At 43.7% G+C, this 15,820-nt stretch overlaps 1 protein-coding gene across 4 annotated transcripts in view; it reads right to left on the bottom strand.

The window, feature by feature from the left end:
- Positions 1 to 275: 275 nt before the first annotated feature.
- The window catches only part of ano5a (anoctamin 5a), a 58,346-nt gene continuing 42,801 nt past the window's right edge, over positions 276 to 15,820 (bottom strand). For 3 of the 4 annotated variants that reach the window (XM_063197153.1, XM_063197155.1, XM_063197157.1), the window contains 10 exons: positions 15,598 to 15,749; positions 14,333 to 14,413; positions 11,027 to 11,255; positions 9,761 to 9,942; positions 8,919 to 9,016; positions 7,303 to 7,433; positions 6,580 to 6,785; positions 5,890 to 6,092; positions 4,954 to 5,059; positions 276 to 4,195 (listed from right to left, as the gene is read on the bottom strand). In XM_063197153.1, the coding sequence (XP_063053223.1) occupies positions 3,968 to 4,195; positions 4,954 to 5,059; positions 5,890 to 6,092; positions 6,580 to 6,785; positions 7,303 to 7,433; positions 8,919 to 9,016; positions 9,761 to 9,942; positions 11,027 to 11,255; positions 14,333 to 14,413; positions 15,598 to 15,749 (1,616 nt within the window). In that variant the 3' untranslated portion in view covers positions 276 to 3,967. Of the gene's footprint in view, positions 4,196 to 4,953; positions 5,060 to 5,889; positions 6,093 to 6,579; positions 6,786 to 7,302; positions 7,434 to 8,918; positions 9,017 to 9,760; positions 9,943 to 11,026; positions 11,256 to 13,227; positions 13,303 to 14,332; positions 14,414 to 15,597; positions 15,750 to 15,820 lie in introns of all 4 variants that reach the window. The other variant, XM_063197154.1, reaches the window with a different exon arrangement.

Genomic DNA, 15,820 nt, shown 5'->3' with positions numbered 1-15,820 from the left:
TATTAATGTAAGATACAATGAAATTCTCTGTCTCAGTGGTTTTGTCATGAGTCCAGCCAAGATTATCTCAAAGAACCCGTGTTAGTCTTGTCATGGCTGCCTGCAATTTACAGGTTAATTCAAAGTTTTCATCTACTTACCCTTCATGTAGGCTACTAATGTTGTCAATGCACAAATAGGCCTACAGTCAGTCTGATTACTGAAACAGTTGTGTAGTTATCAGAAAACAACATACACTGCCAAATAAATAATCATGAGGAATGTTTCATTTGCAGAATATTTGTTTATTTATTTGTTACACCATTTATACTTATACAGCAAAACAATACAGCGAAATTTTCGACAGGCTGTGTGCAATCCGAAGAAAAAGATAAAACTTAGAACTGTAGAACTTCACTTGGATAAGGCCATTCTTCTAGGACTTGCTGATTCATTTAAATCTTTGACAAACAAGAACAAAATAAACACTTCACGGGCCATTAAACCCATTAAAAACCAAAATAAAGATAAAGGAATTAAATAACTGTAAAGAATTGTCATGAATAATAGTAATAACAATAACAATAATAAAAAAAACAATGGAGAGTCTAAGATAAGGCATTGAAAGGGTTTGTATAATCTATTTAGTCAAGGCATACAGTTTAGAACAGCAAACACACTGTCAACAGCAACAGTGGCTTGGCCAAGTTTCCCTTCATAGTAGGAACTATTTGAGAACATAGACCTATCAGTCGTATTGTACGACAGCAGAGTAGAGATCCTTCATCTTCCTTTTTTCTATCATAATAAAACTAACACACTACGTAGTGAGCAGGCACGGGAGCTTCACACGCTAGTTGGCTCCGATATAAAGCTGTAATGCCATGATATAACCCTCAAGTTTCAAGTGGCAAAGGGGTAGTGAGTCAAAACCAACTATGGGCAACCTGGATTCATTAGTTTATGGTCCAATGTCACATATTTCAAATGACCTGGTTTTACCTGTCCAATTCAACCAGGCGATTGGCTGTTCAAGAGTTAATTGGGTGAATCACCTGGTTGACTTGGACAGGTAAACCAGGTCATTTGAAATATGTGGCACTGGATAACGTATGAATCCAGGTTGCTTATTACTCTTCAAAACATCATCAGCTGAGTCAGGGTAGCTTTCCTCCCACCAACAAGTGCTATGCTGTCTCTGATCAGGCACGCCAGAGAGGGTTCAGAGATCATCATTACTTGCATAGCACACATTGCCATTTGTCCATGGCATGCACACATAGCTCTTCTTGTGGTGGAACAAGTGCTAGCTACAACTCTCATCTCTGACTGACCAATGCTATCAAGGCTGCTCTTCAGGCTTACGTTAACCTGCAGAAAGTGGTAAACTGGCTAATAGATTGCCTACAACAGGCATCATTTATTGAAAACAATGCAGTTTACAGGTCCATAGTTGTTTTACCACCACCTCCAGACGGTTAACCTGCTTTGCTACTGAAGCACCTCCTTGGAATATATCCCCACGCTCTCTCTGTAAGTGCTGTGTGCAAAACAAGGCAGGAGACAAGGGCGGAGGCAAGACACAGACAGGGAGACACGGACTCAGGACGCTGACTGACAGCGAGTGAAGCCCAGTGGTTTGGCAAATCAAGGTGCAAGCAACAAGGCATGCTTAAGGAGTGATTGATTGCCGCAAGCCTCTCTGTCTCAGTCTCTTACCCACACACCAGACAGAACAGACAGTCAGACACAGACAATTATTACAAGCAGGTAAAGACAGACATTTCTAAAGAAATACATACATACATTTTACATAACCAAGCATGCAATAACATGAAGTTTTCTATGGCTTCTGGCCCATTTATCTGAAATGCACAGTTTGAGTTTTGTCTTTGTACGTCCTGTGGGATAACGCATTTCAACCCTTAGAAGTCTGGAAAGAGACATGTGAATTGTCCAGAAACTAGCGCTGAGGAAACGTCTTGAGGATGCACACTGTATGTGAGCTCCATGTTTTGTACACACATTTGTAATGAACCTCTGCAGAAGTAAAGGTAGTCTCTGAGAAACTTCAGTGACTGTTAAGCGAATGAACTTGACGGTGTAAAACACTAAAACAATACTGAATCAAAGCCATATTATGGCACATACAAACTTTCAATGAAACGTTTTTTTTTTCTTAAAGGATTCTAAAGCTGACATTTAAAAAAATAATTAAAAAATAGCATAAAACAGAATATCAATTAAGTCAACAAAAAACATTTTCCCATGATAACAAATGATCACTTGTTCACTTTGTAAAACTTTTTTTTTTAGAAAAAAGTCTTCTTCTGTTATGTCTGCATGACAACACTCACTGAGTGTTGTATTTCCAAGCACACAACCAGCATGCTAGTATCTACCGTACAGGGACAGTTACCTAGATACTGTACGAGGAAGAGGAGGTGAGAACGGCCTGTCATCTTTGGTAGGCTGATAAGAGCTGAGTATCTGAAGCATCTCTGGCTAACAAGTGCTGAATGTACATGCAGGAAGGAAGCTACTGGACTCAGGGAAAGCGTTAGTGAGATGAGAATACTGTCTCTCCACCTTCTATCTCCTCCTATCTACGCTGTCGAGCATTATAGTGGATTAGGATGAACAACAGCACAGAGAGCTGCTGTACAAAAGAAGGGAAAGGAAACAAGTAAATATTAGTGGCTGTAGACAGATCTGACAAATGTGACATCAGATTTGTTTTCCTCGCATAACCTAGAAATATCATCAGCTTTGAAGAGTTTCATGCTGAACAACTTTCAAACGAAACAAATAAGACAGAAAATGTAATGTAGGCATACAATAAACTTAACCAAATGGGAGGATTGCTAAAATGGAAATAAGAAAAGTCCTATTTTCTATCCTATGATTTTTATGTTTGGGCCCAGAAGCCAATCAGCGGGGGGAAAAGAAATAAAAACAGAGCTGTTTGGATTCTTGTACCTTCCTTCTTCAGCATTCTCATGCCCATTATTAGTGGCATCACAAGTGTAGATATTATCTTGATATCTAATGTATCATCATATTTATGTTAAGGCAATGTGACACAGTGGGGGTCACACAAGGATATAAGGCAACTAATGACAGCAGAAGAACCAGAAAAGGTGAGTGTGTGTGTGTGTGTGTGTGTGTGTGTGTGTGTGTGCGTGCGTGTGTGTAATAATGCATGTGCACGTGTGCAGTGCAGACATGCATTTTTGTCAATATATAATCAACAGCGGCATTGAAGTGGAGCTGACTGCTCCCCCCTGGTGGTGGCAGGGTGCTATAGCATCCCCTTGCAGATAAATGGTGATCCTGAGTTGAGTTGCTAGCTTGGTGAGCAGAATGCCAGCCGGTTAGCCCAGCCAAGGGTTAGAGAGGCAGAGGGAGAGGGGTGCTCAGACGCATATTAACATCACAGGAGGCGCTTCAGCTTCCATGTGTATCTTCAGCAGGGTCCACAGCGGTCACTGGCACAGGGCAGCACAGCTTTACAGACAGGCAACGATGCAGGTCAGCGGGAAAGGGGTTTGGTGTATTTAAGGGAGACACACTGGTCCTGGCATTTGGCAGCAGCCGTGTGTGTGTGTGTGTGTGTGTGTGTGTGTGTGTGTGTGTGTGTGTGTGTGTGTGTGTGTGTGTGTGTGTGTGTGTGTGTGTGTGTGTGTGTGTGTGTGTGTGTGTGTGTGTGTGTGTGAGAGAGCGAGAGGGAGGGACGTCTGACGTCTGTTATGAAAGAAAATGGGAGGCATGGTTACTCAAAACGTAGTGGGAGTAGCTGGGCAGGCATATCTGGTATTCACTGCAAGTGTGTGTGTGTGTGTGTGTGTGTGTGTTTGTATATGTGTGTGTGTCAGCCTTGGCTAAAGTCAGGGGTTCACGGGAGTGCAGGGAGGGGGAGCAGGTAAAGGCAAGTTGCAAATGTGTGTGTGTGTGTGTGTGTGTATGTGTGTGAGTGTGTCAGCCTTGGCTAGAGCCGGGGGTCCACAGGTGTGCATGCGGTGGGGGGCGGGGCTGTGTCTTCGGGGCAGGTGCAGGCTCCGTTGTTGATGGACAGCTGCTCCTTGAGCTTCGCCAGCTCGTACTTCTGCAGGTACTCCTGGATCAAGTAGCGCTCGCGACGCACGCGCGCCTTCACGTCCGACGGCACATCCGGGATCAGCCACGCCACAAAGAACTTCACCAGGAACGCCACGTGCTGTACAGGGAGGAGGGGACAGACAGGTGGAAATGGATAGGGTTAAGCTATGTGTACACCTAGCAGGGGTGTAGTGGGCGCGGTACGCAGGGGTACGCAGTCCACCCACTTCTCCTAAGGTCAGGTTTAAAAAATTAAAATTCTGCGTTTGAATGCAAAAAGGGGGTTGACATGATAAGCTGATGACCTCACAAATCGCGTACACCCACTTTAAAAATGCCCACTGACACACAGATTGAGACTATGGTTGTGAAAAAGAGTGTACAGAAAGAAATTGTGTGGCACGGCCCGTGTCAGGGGGCCTTGGCTGGAATCTACCGGTATATGGGGGTCCTCGTCATGGTGAAGTTTGGGAACCCTGCTCTAGGTCAGATAACCAACTCTCCACTTTGTTGTGTACTATACATGGCATACTGTAGGCTTCTCTTTGTCATGTGCCTGCTCTGTTCATGGGGGAATCGGCAAATGACCTGCGCCGGAATCGAACCCGGGTCGCCGGCATAGTAACCCAGTGCCCTGCCGGGCTGGTATGTAACTTCAGTATGAAACGTTTTTTTTCCACCCATGACATTTATTCAGGTTAATCAGTCAAGAGTTACAAGTGGGAATTTCTGACAGAGCATTTCCATTCAGAGCATGTACTGCATTTAAAGAAGGGTGGAAAAGCAAAATACATAAGTACAAAAACAATATGTAAAAAAAAAGGAGTGAGTTTAGTGTTTGTTTGTTTGTTGGTTGGTTTGTTTGTTTGTGTTTACCTCCATGATGATGATGAAAGCCAGTTTGGCAGCGATGATGTGCCAGAACTGCATGGTGTGATGGTACTCCTTCTCATGGCCAGGAGGGTAGCGGTAGTCACGGTACCTTAACACAGGACACAATGCAGCATGTAAAACATAGTAGTGTAGTAGTGTGTGTCCTCAGGGTATGTCCAATTACAGATGAACAAAGACAAAGATGAAGCCATGAGATTAAAACAGATGTACTCGTATTGTCACTGTATGGGTATGCAGATTATGGCATCAAATCAATTACTTGTAGAAATGGCAGAACAGAAATGGCGGTAAAAGCGTCAAAAGAGGTGGAAGTAATTGACTTTGTATGGAAGAGCAAGCGGTGAAAGCAGCAAAAGTGGTTCTAAAAGTAATAATAATAGTACATCTGATTTATATAGCGCTTTTCAAGGTACTCAAAGCCGCTTTACAGTAAGTTCTCTCTTTCAGCCTTTGATAAAGACACACACACACACATACACACACACCGAGGGCATCAAAGACATCAAAACAGAAGTTGAACTTCAGCTAAAAATAACTAATGAGCTATTATATGACGTGGTTAGGCAGCAGCTAACGGAATTTCTACATTTTTCTGACAAAATATTTTTTGGAAGATATTTTTTTGTTTTTTGTTTGCCTTTATTTGAGATAGGACAGTTTGAGAGTGAGACAGGAAACAAGTGGGGAGAGAAAGGGGAAGGATTGGCAAAGGACTTCTGGGGTCCGTATCTCGAAAGCGTCTTTGCTAACGACAGTAGCTACGTCCTTCGTAAGAGCGACTCAACTCCCTTTCAACAGCGACGGTCACCACTAAATCCAAGGGAACGGTAAGACAAGACGGTTAGCAACGACAAGAATCGAGAAACGGACCCCAGGTCGGAATCGACAACAACATACACACACACTGCTGCACCATACCTGCAGGTGGTGGTGTCTGAGGCGTTGAACCAGCCTGGGTTCTCCCCGGGCTCGGGCTGGTTGTCTATGGGGATCTGGCTGATGTTGAAGATAGACAGGCTGTTGTTGATGTAGCCCTGCATGGTGGGCGAGTCGCCGTCGTGATATGCGTACAGGTAGACCAGCCGCGGGATCATGTCTGATGTGAAGGCCACAATGAAGGCCTGCATGAGGGATCGGAGGGAGAGAGAAAAGGAGAGAGAGAGAGAGAGAGACAGACAGAGAGAGAGAGAGAGAGCAAAATACTCTATTAACTGGAACTACTCTATTCTCTAATGTTGCTAGCTGTTCTCAGCACTCACTTTGGTGAAAACACAGTTATCATATGAAGTTTCCCCTGCCAGACTCCGATGCTGTGGGCCTTGGCCTCTCTCTCCCTCTCTCTCTCTCTAGAGCCGGGAGAAACCTCTTCCCACGTTGGAGACAAATGAGAACATGGCTATCATGTGTACTACTGCATTTCCTCCGAGGTTCAGATGCTGTGAGCCTCACTCACTCACTCACTCACTCACTCACTCACTCACTCACTCACTCACTCACTCACTCACTCACTCACTCACTCACTCACTCACTCACTCACTCACTCACTCACTCCCTCACTCACTCACTCACTCACTCTCTCTCTCTCTCTGTCTCTCTCGCTCTACTCACATTGGTGACGACTGAGAAGACAGCTATCATGTGGAGTATCTCCTCCCAGGCTCCGATGCTGTGGGCCTTGGCGGCGATGGGCCGTCTGAACTGGGTGGTGAGCTTCCAGGCGTCCACGCGCACCTCCAGGATGTTGTTGAGCAGCGCCAGCAGCGGAGCCAGCGGGAAGGACGCCACGAACAGGGTAATGAAGCCAAACTGGATCACTGTGCAGGGGTGATGGAGAGAAGAGAGAGAGAGAGAGAGAGAGAGAGAGAGAGAGAGAGAGAGAGAGAGCTGGAGAGGGAGAGAGAGATGGAGAGGGAGAGGGAGAGAGGAGGGAGACACAGACAGACAGACAGACAGACAGACAGACAGACAGACAGACAGACAGAGAGAGAGAGAGAGAGAGAGAGAGAGAGAGAGAGAGAGAGAGAGAGAGAGAGAGAGAGAGAGTGAGTCAAGTCAGGTCAAGGCATGTTTATTTGTAGAGCATTTTTACAACAATAATAACAGTTGAACAAAGTGCTGACAAGCAGGAGAATACATCTTAATCTAGCGGCGAGAAAAAAGCTTTCTTGTGTTGCAGGTGTGTGTGTGTGTGTGTGTGTCTATCCATTCTCACACCTAAACAGAAGATGCAGGGGGCCAGGTGTGTGTGTGTGTGTGTGTGTGTGTGTGTGTGTGTGTGTGTGTGTGTGTGTGTGTGTGTGTGTGTGTGTGTGTGTGTGTGTGTATTCCTACCCATCTCCAGGTACTCGTAGAAGAGTCCTAGCTGGCTGAAGTTCTGGAGGTCGTGGTCCTGCTCCCAGCGGCTGTACAGGCTCTCAGGGTGGTTACGGGCACTCCTGCTCACCCACCAGTTCTTCATCCACCTGAGGAATACACAAGCACATGTATGCACACACACACACACACACACACACACACACACACACACACACACACACACACACACACACACACGCACGCACGCACGCACGCACGCACGCACGCACGCACGCACACACACACACACACACACACACACACACACGCACACACACATTAAAAATGAAAAATGACATTGCTATTATTCAGTTCTGTATGTGAATGGTGTTGGTTTGTTTTTGAAACACACTTAAATTCCATAACCTAGACAGCATAGAGTGCATGGCCATTATGTTATCACATAAGATCCAGTCATCTGATGTTTTCTGACAAAAGCAACAAGGTCATGTTGGGAAAATATTTTGAAGATGGCCTGTTGCTTGCAATCATGATCGTCCATATGCATTTTTATCTTATCAAGGTTGTAATTCTGTGTTAATATTTCACTGCTTTTCAAAGCCTTCCATTATCCAATTATTATGCAAACTGATGCATGGGCGGCGGGCACTGTATACAAGTCTTTATGTGTTTATGACACCTGCTTTTACATTTTATGACATTTTATGATAGTGCTTGTTTTCTATTGTGAATTTAGTTAAAATGTTAGTTTTTAAGTCATGTTAGGAATGACATTGTACAAGTATGCTCAGTCCACGCCATTGTAAAATTAGTCATTGGAAGATAAATTGTGATATGTGTTTGTGTGATGTGACTGCATATAGTGTGTACTTTTGTAATAGTAGGGCATGTATTGTCCATGTTTTAATGTGTTTGTTTGACACAGATACAGATACAAATTAGCTTTGTAGCTAACTCTGGTATTGGAACTCTCCTACATGGCCCGTGTCAAATAAGCTAATAATTTAGAGGTGGCACTCATGGCACCAAGTGTTGTATATGTTTTTATGCCACATCATCATCTAAAGGGAAATAATTTAAGCAGTTGTTTTATGACATTGTACATGTTTTCTGCATATGGAAATACAGTACATGTAAGAATGTTTGAATTGGAATCCTGTATTTTCATTTTGCTTTTTGTGAGAGCAATAGCTGAAATTGTATGTGAGGTTTGGGAAACACACAAAAGGCGTGAAAATGTGTCATAAGCCCGATTCGCACGGGATAAATATTACCTATGGACCCCTGGTAATTCGCAATTACCCCCAGACCTCCGTGATTTCTCGGGGCGCATTCGGACGGGATTAATAAACGTATTTTATTTACTCAATTCACAGACATTACAAGGGGGTATAGACGGCGCGCCTATGTGAAATTACCCCAGGACGTCTGTGTTTCGCCGAAATACAGTAGGTAATTCTCGGCGGAATTATTACCTCACAAATCGCGGACATGGCACATTCGCACAGGACTAAGTACTCAGACATTCTCCGTAATTATTCCAAATTACCGGGGGTCCATAGGTAATAAAAGTCCCGTCCGAATCGGGCATAAGCAGCGAAAAGTGAACTAAGTGAAGAGATCGTACTCACGGCACCAGGGCCTCCTGGATATTCCCCCACGCCTGCTTGCCTGTCATCACGATCACCAGCTGGGTAGTCAGCTCGATCAGACAGCCACCCGGGTCACACTGCACAACACACACCACACAAAACACACACACACACACATACACACAGCACCACAAATACACAGACATTTGTGTAGCAGGTCAAAACTGTATTCAACAGCATTCAACAATATGTCCTGATTTGCCACACAACATAACCAGCAGAGGACTCTGCTGAAACACCACACAACATGAGACACCCGGGTTACACACCACACAAAACACACACAGCACCATCACAGTGCCAATGTCATGTGCAAAATATCTAGGGGCCTCATTTATAAAACTTTGCGGAAGAAATGCGCCAAGAGATCTTTACTCTATATGTCATCATCTTTAGTATCAGTTCAAATGGTGAAACAACACACAACATATGGACATACTGGACCTTAATTTAGTTTGGTATTTTGACATACTGTGATTTTTGGTTGTTTTTAGTCTTATCCAAGTGAGACTTTAGGACCATACAGGTTTGACTAGCTTATTACAGTATGTCGAGGCAGAGAGAATATTTTTTAGTAATGAATAATTTTTAACGGGTCTCTCTCTCACACACACACACACACACACACACACACACACACACACACACACACACACACACACACACACACACACACACACACACACACACACACACACACACACACACACACACACACACACACACACACACTCGCTTTTGTGTAGCAGGTCAAAACTGTATCAGCATTCAACATGTCCTGATTTGCCACACGATATAACCAGCAGAGGGCGCTGCAGTACCTCCTCGTTCCTCAGGCCGCTCAGCTTGTTGTTGAACATGTAGGCGTAGTCGCCGGGATAACCCACGAACTTGCCCTTGAAGAAGGCCACATAGAAGCAGGAGGAGTAGTAGTTGACGAACTGGAAGAAGAACATCTTCACCGTCAGCCTGTTCTCATACTCGAGATGGGTCTTGGGGATCTCTGAGAAGCGGAGCAGAGGAGAACAGGGGTTAAAAAACAAGAGGCGTGTGACAGATAGAGCTGTGTTTTTCAACCACTGTGCCGGGGACACGCTAGTGTGTCAAGAGAGAGCATCTAGCGTGCCATGGAAAATTATAGAATGTACAATGTTAATATAGGCAATGGGGGTTTCCAGTATTTTCAGTGAGCAGCCATGGCTCAGCGGTTATGGCGCTGGCCTTTAGATCAGAGAGCTGCAGGTTCAAATCCCTCCCTTACCGGCACCTTCATCCATGGCTGAAGGCCCTTGAGCAAGGCACCTAACCCCATATTGCTACAAGGGCGGTAACCAATACCCTGAACATAAATAAATGCAAGTCGCTTTGGATACAAAAGCGTCAGCTAAGTGTAATGCCATGCCATTTCAGTTAACATTCACAAATGGTGGTGTGCCGTGGCATTTTGTCCTAAAAAAATGGTGTGACTTAGCTCAAAAAAGGTTGAAAACCACTGAGATAGAGGATAAGTAGATAGATAGTTGATGGGTGGATAGGTGAATTGATGCTAAATACATGGATGGAGGGATGATTGATGGATGGTCAAAGGAAATTTGAAGTGTAATGAACTGTTTTTCTATCAAGTGCTATTTGCTTGAATGACTGATTGATCCTTGCAAGTGTATCAGTATGTCTCCCATTCTCCTCTATGACAGAGGTAAACTGAGCTTGACCTCTGGTGCTCCCTTGGGGCACTTTTTGGGCTGCCCCTTACACAGGTGAGGCATAGTGTAAATGAAGGGTTTATTTGCAAAACGGTGTATCTCCATTTTTTGACTTTTGCATTTTATTATTGGAAATGACATATCACCTACGGTATGTGTGAATTCTTACCATTCAAATATTTTGAGAACATACTTTTTTAAGCTATATAAAATGCATTTTGCAATGCATTTCAATGGAATGCCCAATACAAAAATGTCAATTTCCCAACATTCTATAAAATGGAGGTACACCGTTTTGCAAATAAAGCCTTCAAATATTGTTCCGTTGTGTGCACTGTGTGCTATGTATGACACTTTGACAATGGGAGTTTCACTCTGTCTCACCCAGGTCGGTGATCCAGATGGCGACGCGCTCGTAGAAGAAGTTGAGGATCATGATGATGACGAAGTTGATGCAGGAGGCGGTGACGGAGGTGGCCAGCTGCGGCGTGATGACCGAGCCCACCAGCTGGATCTTATTGGTCGGGGAGTCCCGCATGGCACTGGCGAACGCGGCGTACACCGCCAACCGGTATGCGATCACCCCGATGATGGAGGCAATGATTAGTGCTATCTGGTGGCGCAACGTGGGAATGACACACAGATATGTTAAGAGGATCACACACAGTATTTTGTGTTTTATATACACTACGTACAGTATATTGCAGCTATTTTTATTTTAAGAGAAAAAAGACCAAGTACACTATGAATCTATGAAGAGTGTTACATTTTGATTGTATGCCTTGTCAGTGTGAGATGGTGACAGGAAGCAACTTGGAGAGAGAGATGGCGGCAGACTGGGAAATGACATCGGGCCGAAATCAAAACTGGTTCAGTATGGTGCCTTAGCTGTTTGAGCCATGGCCAAGGCCTGAATTTGACTTAATGTTGAATAGTTATTCAGCACTAAGAGAGAAAAAATTAACACTATTCTACTGAGTGCATTTGGTGCTTTTCTCCAAGTGTTCATGTGACACTGCAAAATATACTGTGCATGAAGAGAGAGGATGGAGAGGGGGTATGCTGCTATTATGTCAACCACCCACAACCTCAGTGAATCAATCAGAAGGTGCAACACTGCTTACAAGACGGTCTAAGCAGCTGAATTGAAAGTCAAAGACCGCCTGACATTTCCGATAGTGAGACCTTTATAATCATATGCAACGTTTCTATATTATCACAGGAAGTTTTGTTAATCTATGTTTTCATAGTGAAAGTCTTTTGTCTGTCTAATGAGCAGTGTTGCACTTGTTATGCTTGTTTTTATTCAAAATAATCAAAATAAACACACTGGAACACACTGAACCCTGGCTGGTGCTCTATCAGACACTGATCTCGTAAGTCTGGTGTTATCACTGAGTACTTGTCAGTGACACTCACACACATTAAGAATGATTGATACTGTAAATCAGCACTCATTCAAGGCATTTTTTTGAGTTAATCAGAAACCTTGAATTGCTTGTTTCTATCCCATCACTGAATGAATTAATCTGAGACAGCAGAAGCACTTTTATTTCAGCACATTGTAATGTGTTCATTAATCTTGTCGACCATTTTGCTCATGGCTTCACCACGTCTTACAGAGCCTATTAGTGGGCAAGCCAAAATCAATAGCCTGTTTAAATATTTAAACACTTTAAAACGACCCTGGATGCATGTCATCAGCATAGATCAGGTCTGATAGAGCATATCTAGCACTGGCCACAATCAGCACAGGTCTAAATTGCATTGTATCCCAGTCAGATCTCACGCACAATCAATTTATTTTAGCCGGGTGCAGGCTTCAAACGTGAAGTTGTAGGGTAAGGAAGAAACGCACACAGATGACCTCCCTTTCAATCAATTTTTATTTCTGTGACGTTTCGGCCATTGTTCAGTCTGAGGAAAGGCTGTAGTGACCCGAAACGTCATAAAAAGAAAAACGAAATAAAAATGGATTTAAAGGGGAGCTCATCATCAGTGTGCAGTTCTTCCTTACCCAAAATTGCAACAACATACAAGATCACACTCCAGAACTCAAGCCGGCCATGCATCCACACATGCCCACATGGTGCGCTGCAGTCTGCCTTAAGACTGGCGGGGTATCACAGTCTGATCAGGCTGAGCCTGGAGAATTGTTCCCCTGCAAGGGCCCATTCTTACCTGTGTTCTCAAAGAGGTTTGTGCTGAGAGTCCCTCTCAAATATGACTGTGCACGATAAATGTCTGGTACCATGAAAGAAGCTTTAATAGAATGTAAGATAGATAGAATGATGTATGATAATGACTGGTATGAATAGCTGCAGCACTGCATACTGATAGTGAGCAGCTGGTCACATGGCAATAGACATAAATAATTATTAACATGTGCTTAAGCTATACAAATAATCACAAATTGTCAGTGAGTTGGTTTACCTTGGTAGTACAGTGCTGCACACAGAACGAACATCTTCACAGATGATGAGTGAGAGAGTGAGATGATGACTGATCATAGTAGGGACAATAGTGAACGAGGTGTGGATGAGGTGTGCTGAATGGGAAAAGATGAAGAAAGATGCAGTGCTCACCCAGAACAAAACGGTGACTCCGGACAGGCAGTTGCGCACACACTGGCTGGTTAGGGGTAAGTAAGGCTCCATCTCCTACCCAGGTGAAAAAATCAAAACCAACAACGAGACAAGAAGCAGCCATTGGTCAGTGAGCGGCACACGGACGTTACAGTAGGCCTCAACCAGTCAGCCAGCACCACTGGCAACCCACCAGCACCACCACCAGTCATTTCCCCCAGGGCCTTCAGGTGCGTCAGACGGTCTGGGGTGAGTTTCTCAAAAGAGAAGTTGTTAGCCTGTTAGCAACTTCGGTAGTTGCCAATGGGAAAATGCATTGAAAACAACAAAGTAGCTAATGTAGTAAGCAACTTTGGTTTTGAGAAATTCACCCCAGACGAGGCTGCTGCCTGCCTTGGCCGGACCGTCTATACTAGCTTGTGACTGAGCTCATCTCACATCTATCCCCTTGTGCAGATCCCCGACTATTCGTTCAGCAATCGCTGGTCTCAAAAAATACACTGTAAAACATTGCAGCCAGATAAACGTAAACAAGTAAATTGTCTTGCTGCCTTAAGTTTGAACGCTAACTCAACTCGAGACAGCCTCAAGCTGAGTTAAGCGTTGAGTTGAGTTGAGTAAACTTAGAAAGTTACATTTTCCAGTGTACATTTGCAGAAACTTTGTTGTCAATAGGGGTTCTGTTTGAGGACAAACTTTCTCTCAAGGGAAGTGGATATTTTGGAATATTTTCAAAACTGCTTTATATCCATACTACATTGTATTTCTAACACAAAGTAGAATGAGACCCAGTATGGCACTCCCATGATTCACCAGAAAACTGATTTCAAATGCAGACCTTGCTCATCAAATACTCACAGACATGCATGATCCATGAGTGAGTATTCTCCTTTTCCCACAACCTAGACCCCCCACTATCCCAAACACACAGAAACACACACACACACACACACACTGTGGGTGCTGCCAGCATGCCAACCAGGCTGTGGTCGCCATGCTCTCTAGCGGGTGACCGAGACACACTCAAAAAGACACGGTACAGTACACACATGGTCACACATGGCCAGGCCTGCGATCCCCTGCAGACCTCTCCTTCTGGTCTTACCCACAGCACCACTGTGCTCCAGCATATGCACAGCTTGCCCACCACATCTGCTGCCGAGCGGTCCAGGACCAGCTCCATCTCCTTCACATCACAACACACATTGAGCGCAGTTACATGCACAGGGAAGTCCGCTTTCAAACAAAGTATTGTCAGCGTTTGGTTTAAAACAAGTTACAGTACGCAATAGTGTATTCACATTGACATGTGTGCAACAGCGTTCTGTAACCAGAATATTTCCAGGACACGGCCACATTCGGATTGAATAAAGAGTTTACATGACACGTGTGCTGAAGTCGAACACTGTCACCATTCTGTTTAAAATCGGAATATTCCGGTAACACTTTAGAATAATGGATGCAAAAAAGCATTATAAAGACTTAATAAATAATTAACTATTGATGAACAAAACATTAACAAACGTTTGTAAATGATTAGGAAATGTAAACAAATGCTGGTAAATGACTAGGACATGTTATGTTAATATTTCATATTTATCAAACATTTACAAGTTGCTTGTAAATGAATAAAATAGTCTGTTATAAGGTGTGTAAAATCTTGAATATATCATTTGTAGATATTTTATAAAGCATTAATAAAGCTTAGTTAATAATAAAAACATTTGTTAATGTTTTATTCATCATTAGTTAATTATTTACTGAGTCTTTACTAAGGAACATTATTATAAAGTGTTACCAATATTCCTGGCATGTAACGGCACTCTTTGTTTTCTCATATCATATATTTCTCATATCATATACTAGTATATTGTCCATTAACAGTTAGTCTAAGGGATATTATTAATGTCCCCTTTTCTTTCTTACACTGTAATCAGAACCACAAGTAATGGACATATTACAGCATCTTTACAAAATCTAGCATTATACATATACATTATTTTCGTCACATTAGCACAACTGACAATGTCAGTCAGACAATACAGTATTCTTAAAATGTTTACGAATTCTTTATATAAATGTATAAAGGAACTATATGGACATAATTACACGTACGTGTGTGTGTGTGTGTGTGTGTGTGTGTGTGTGTGTGTGTGTGTGTGTGTGTGTGTGTGTGTGTGTGTGTGTGTGTGTGTGTGTGTGTGTGTGAGAGAGAGAGAGAGAGAGAGAGAAATGTGTGTGGAGTAAATGTGTTAGTGTCGATAATATGTAAGTGTGTGTGTGTGTGTGTGTGTGTGTGTGTGTGTGTGTGTGTGTGTGTGTGTGTGTGTGTGTGTGTGTGTGTGTGTGTGTGTGTGCATGCGTGCCTACCTGTGTGATGCGGTTGAGGCGTCTCTTCTGGCATTTGATCTCGTACTCGGGCCTGAGCTGCAGCTGCTGCTGCTCCTCCTCAAAGTCCACCAGGTCCCACTCGTACTCAAGACGCGCCTGACGACGCTTCCACAGCTCCAGGAACAGCGTCACTGCAGGGAGAGGGACACAACACACCACACACACAGTACCATGTTAGCACATTCAACTGGGATACAACACA

Source organism: Engraulis encrasicolus, chromosome 4 (genome assembly GCF_034702125.1).
Source record: "Engraulis encrasicolus isolate BLACKSEA-1 chromosome 4, IST_EnEncr_1.0, whole genome shotgun sequence".
Taxonomy (NCBI): Eukaryota; Metazoa; Chordata; class Actinopteri; order Clupeiformes; family Engraulidae; genus Engraulis; species Engraulis encrasicolus.
The sequence above is the reverse complement of the archived record's forward strand: the minus strand, read 5'-3'. Positions and strand labels throughout refer to the sequence as shown.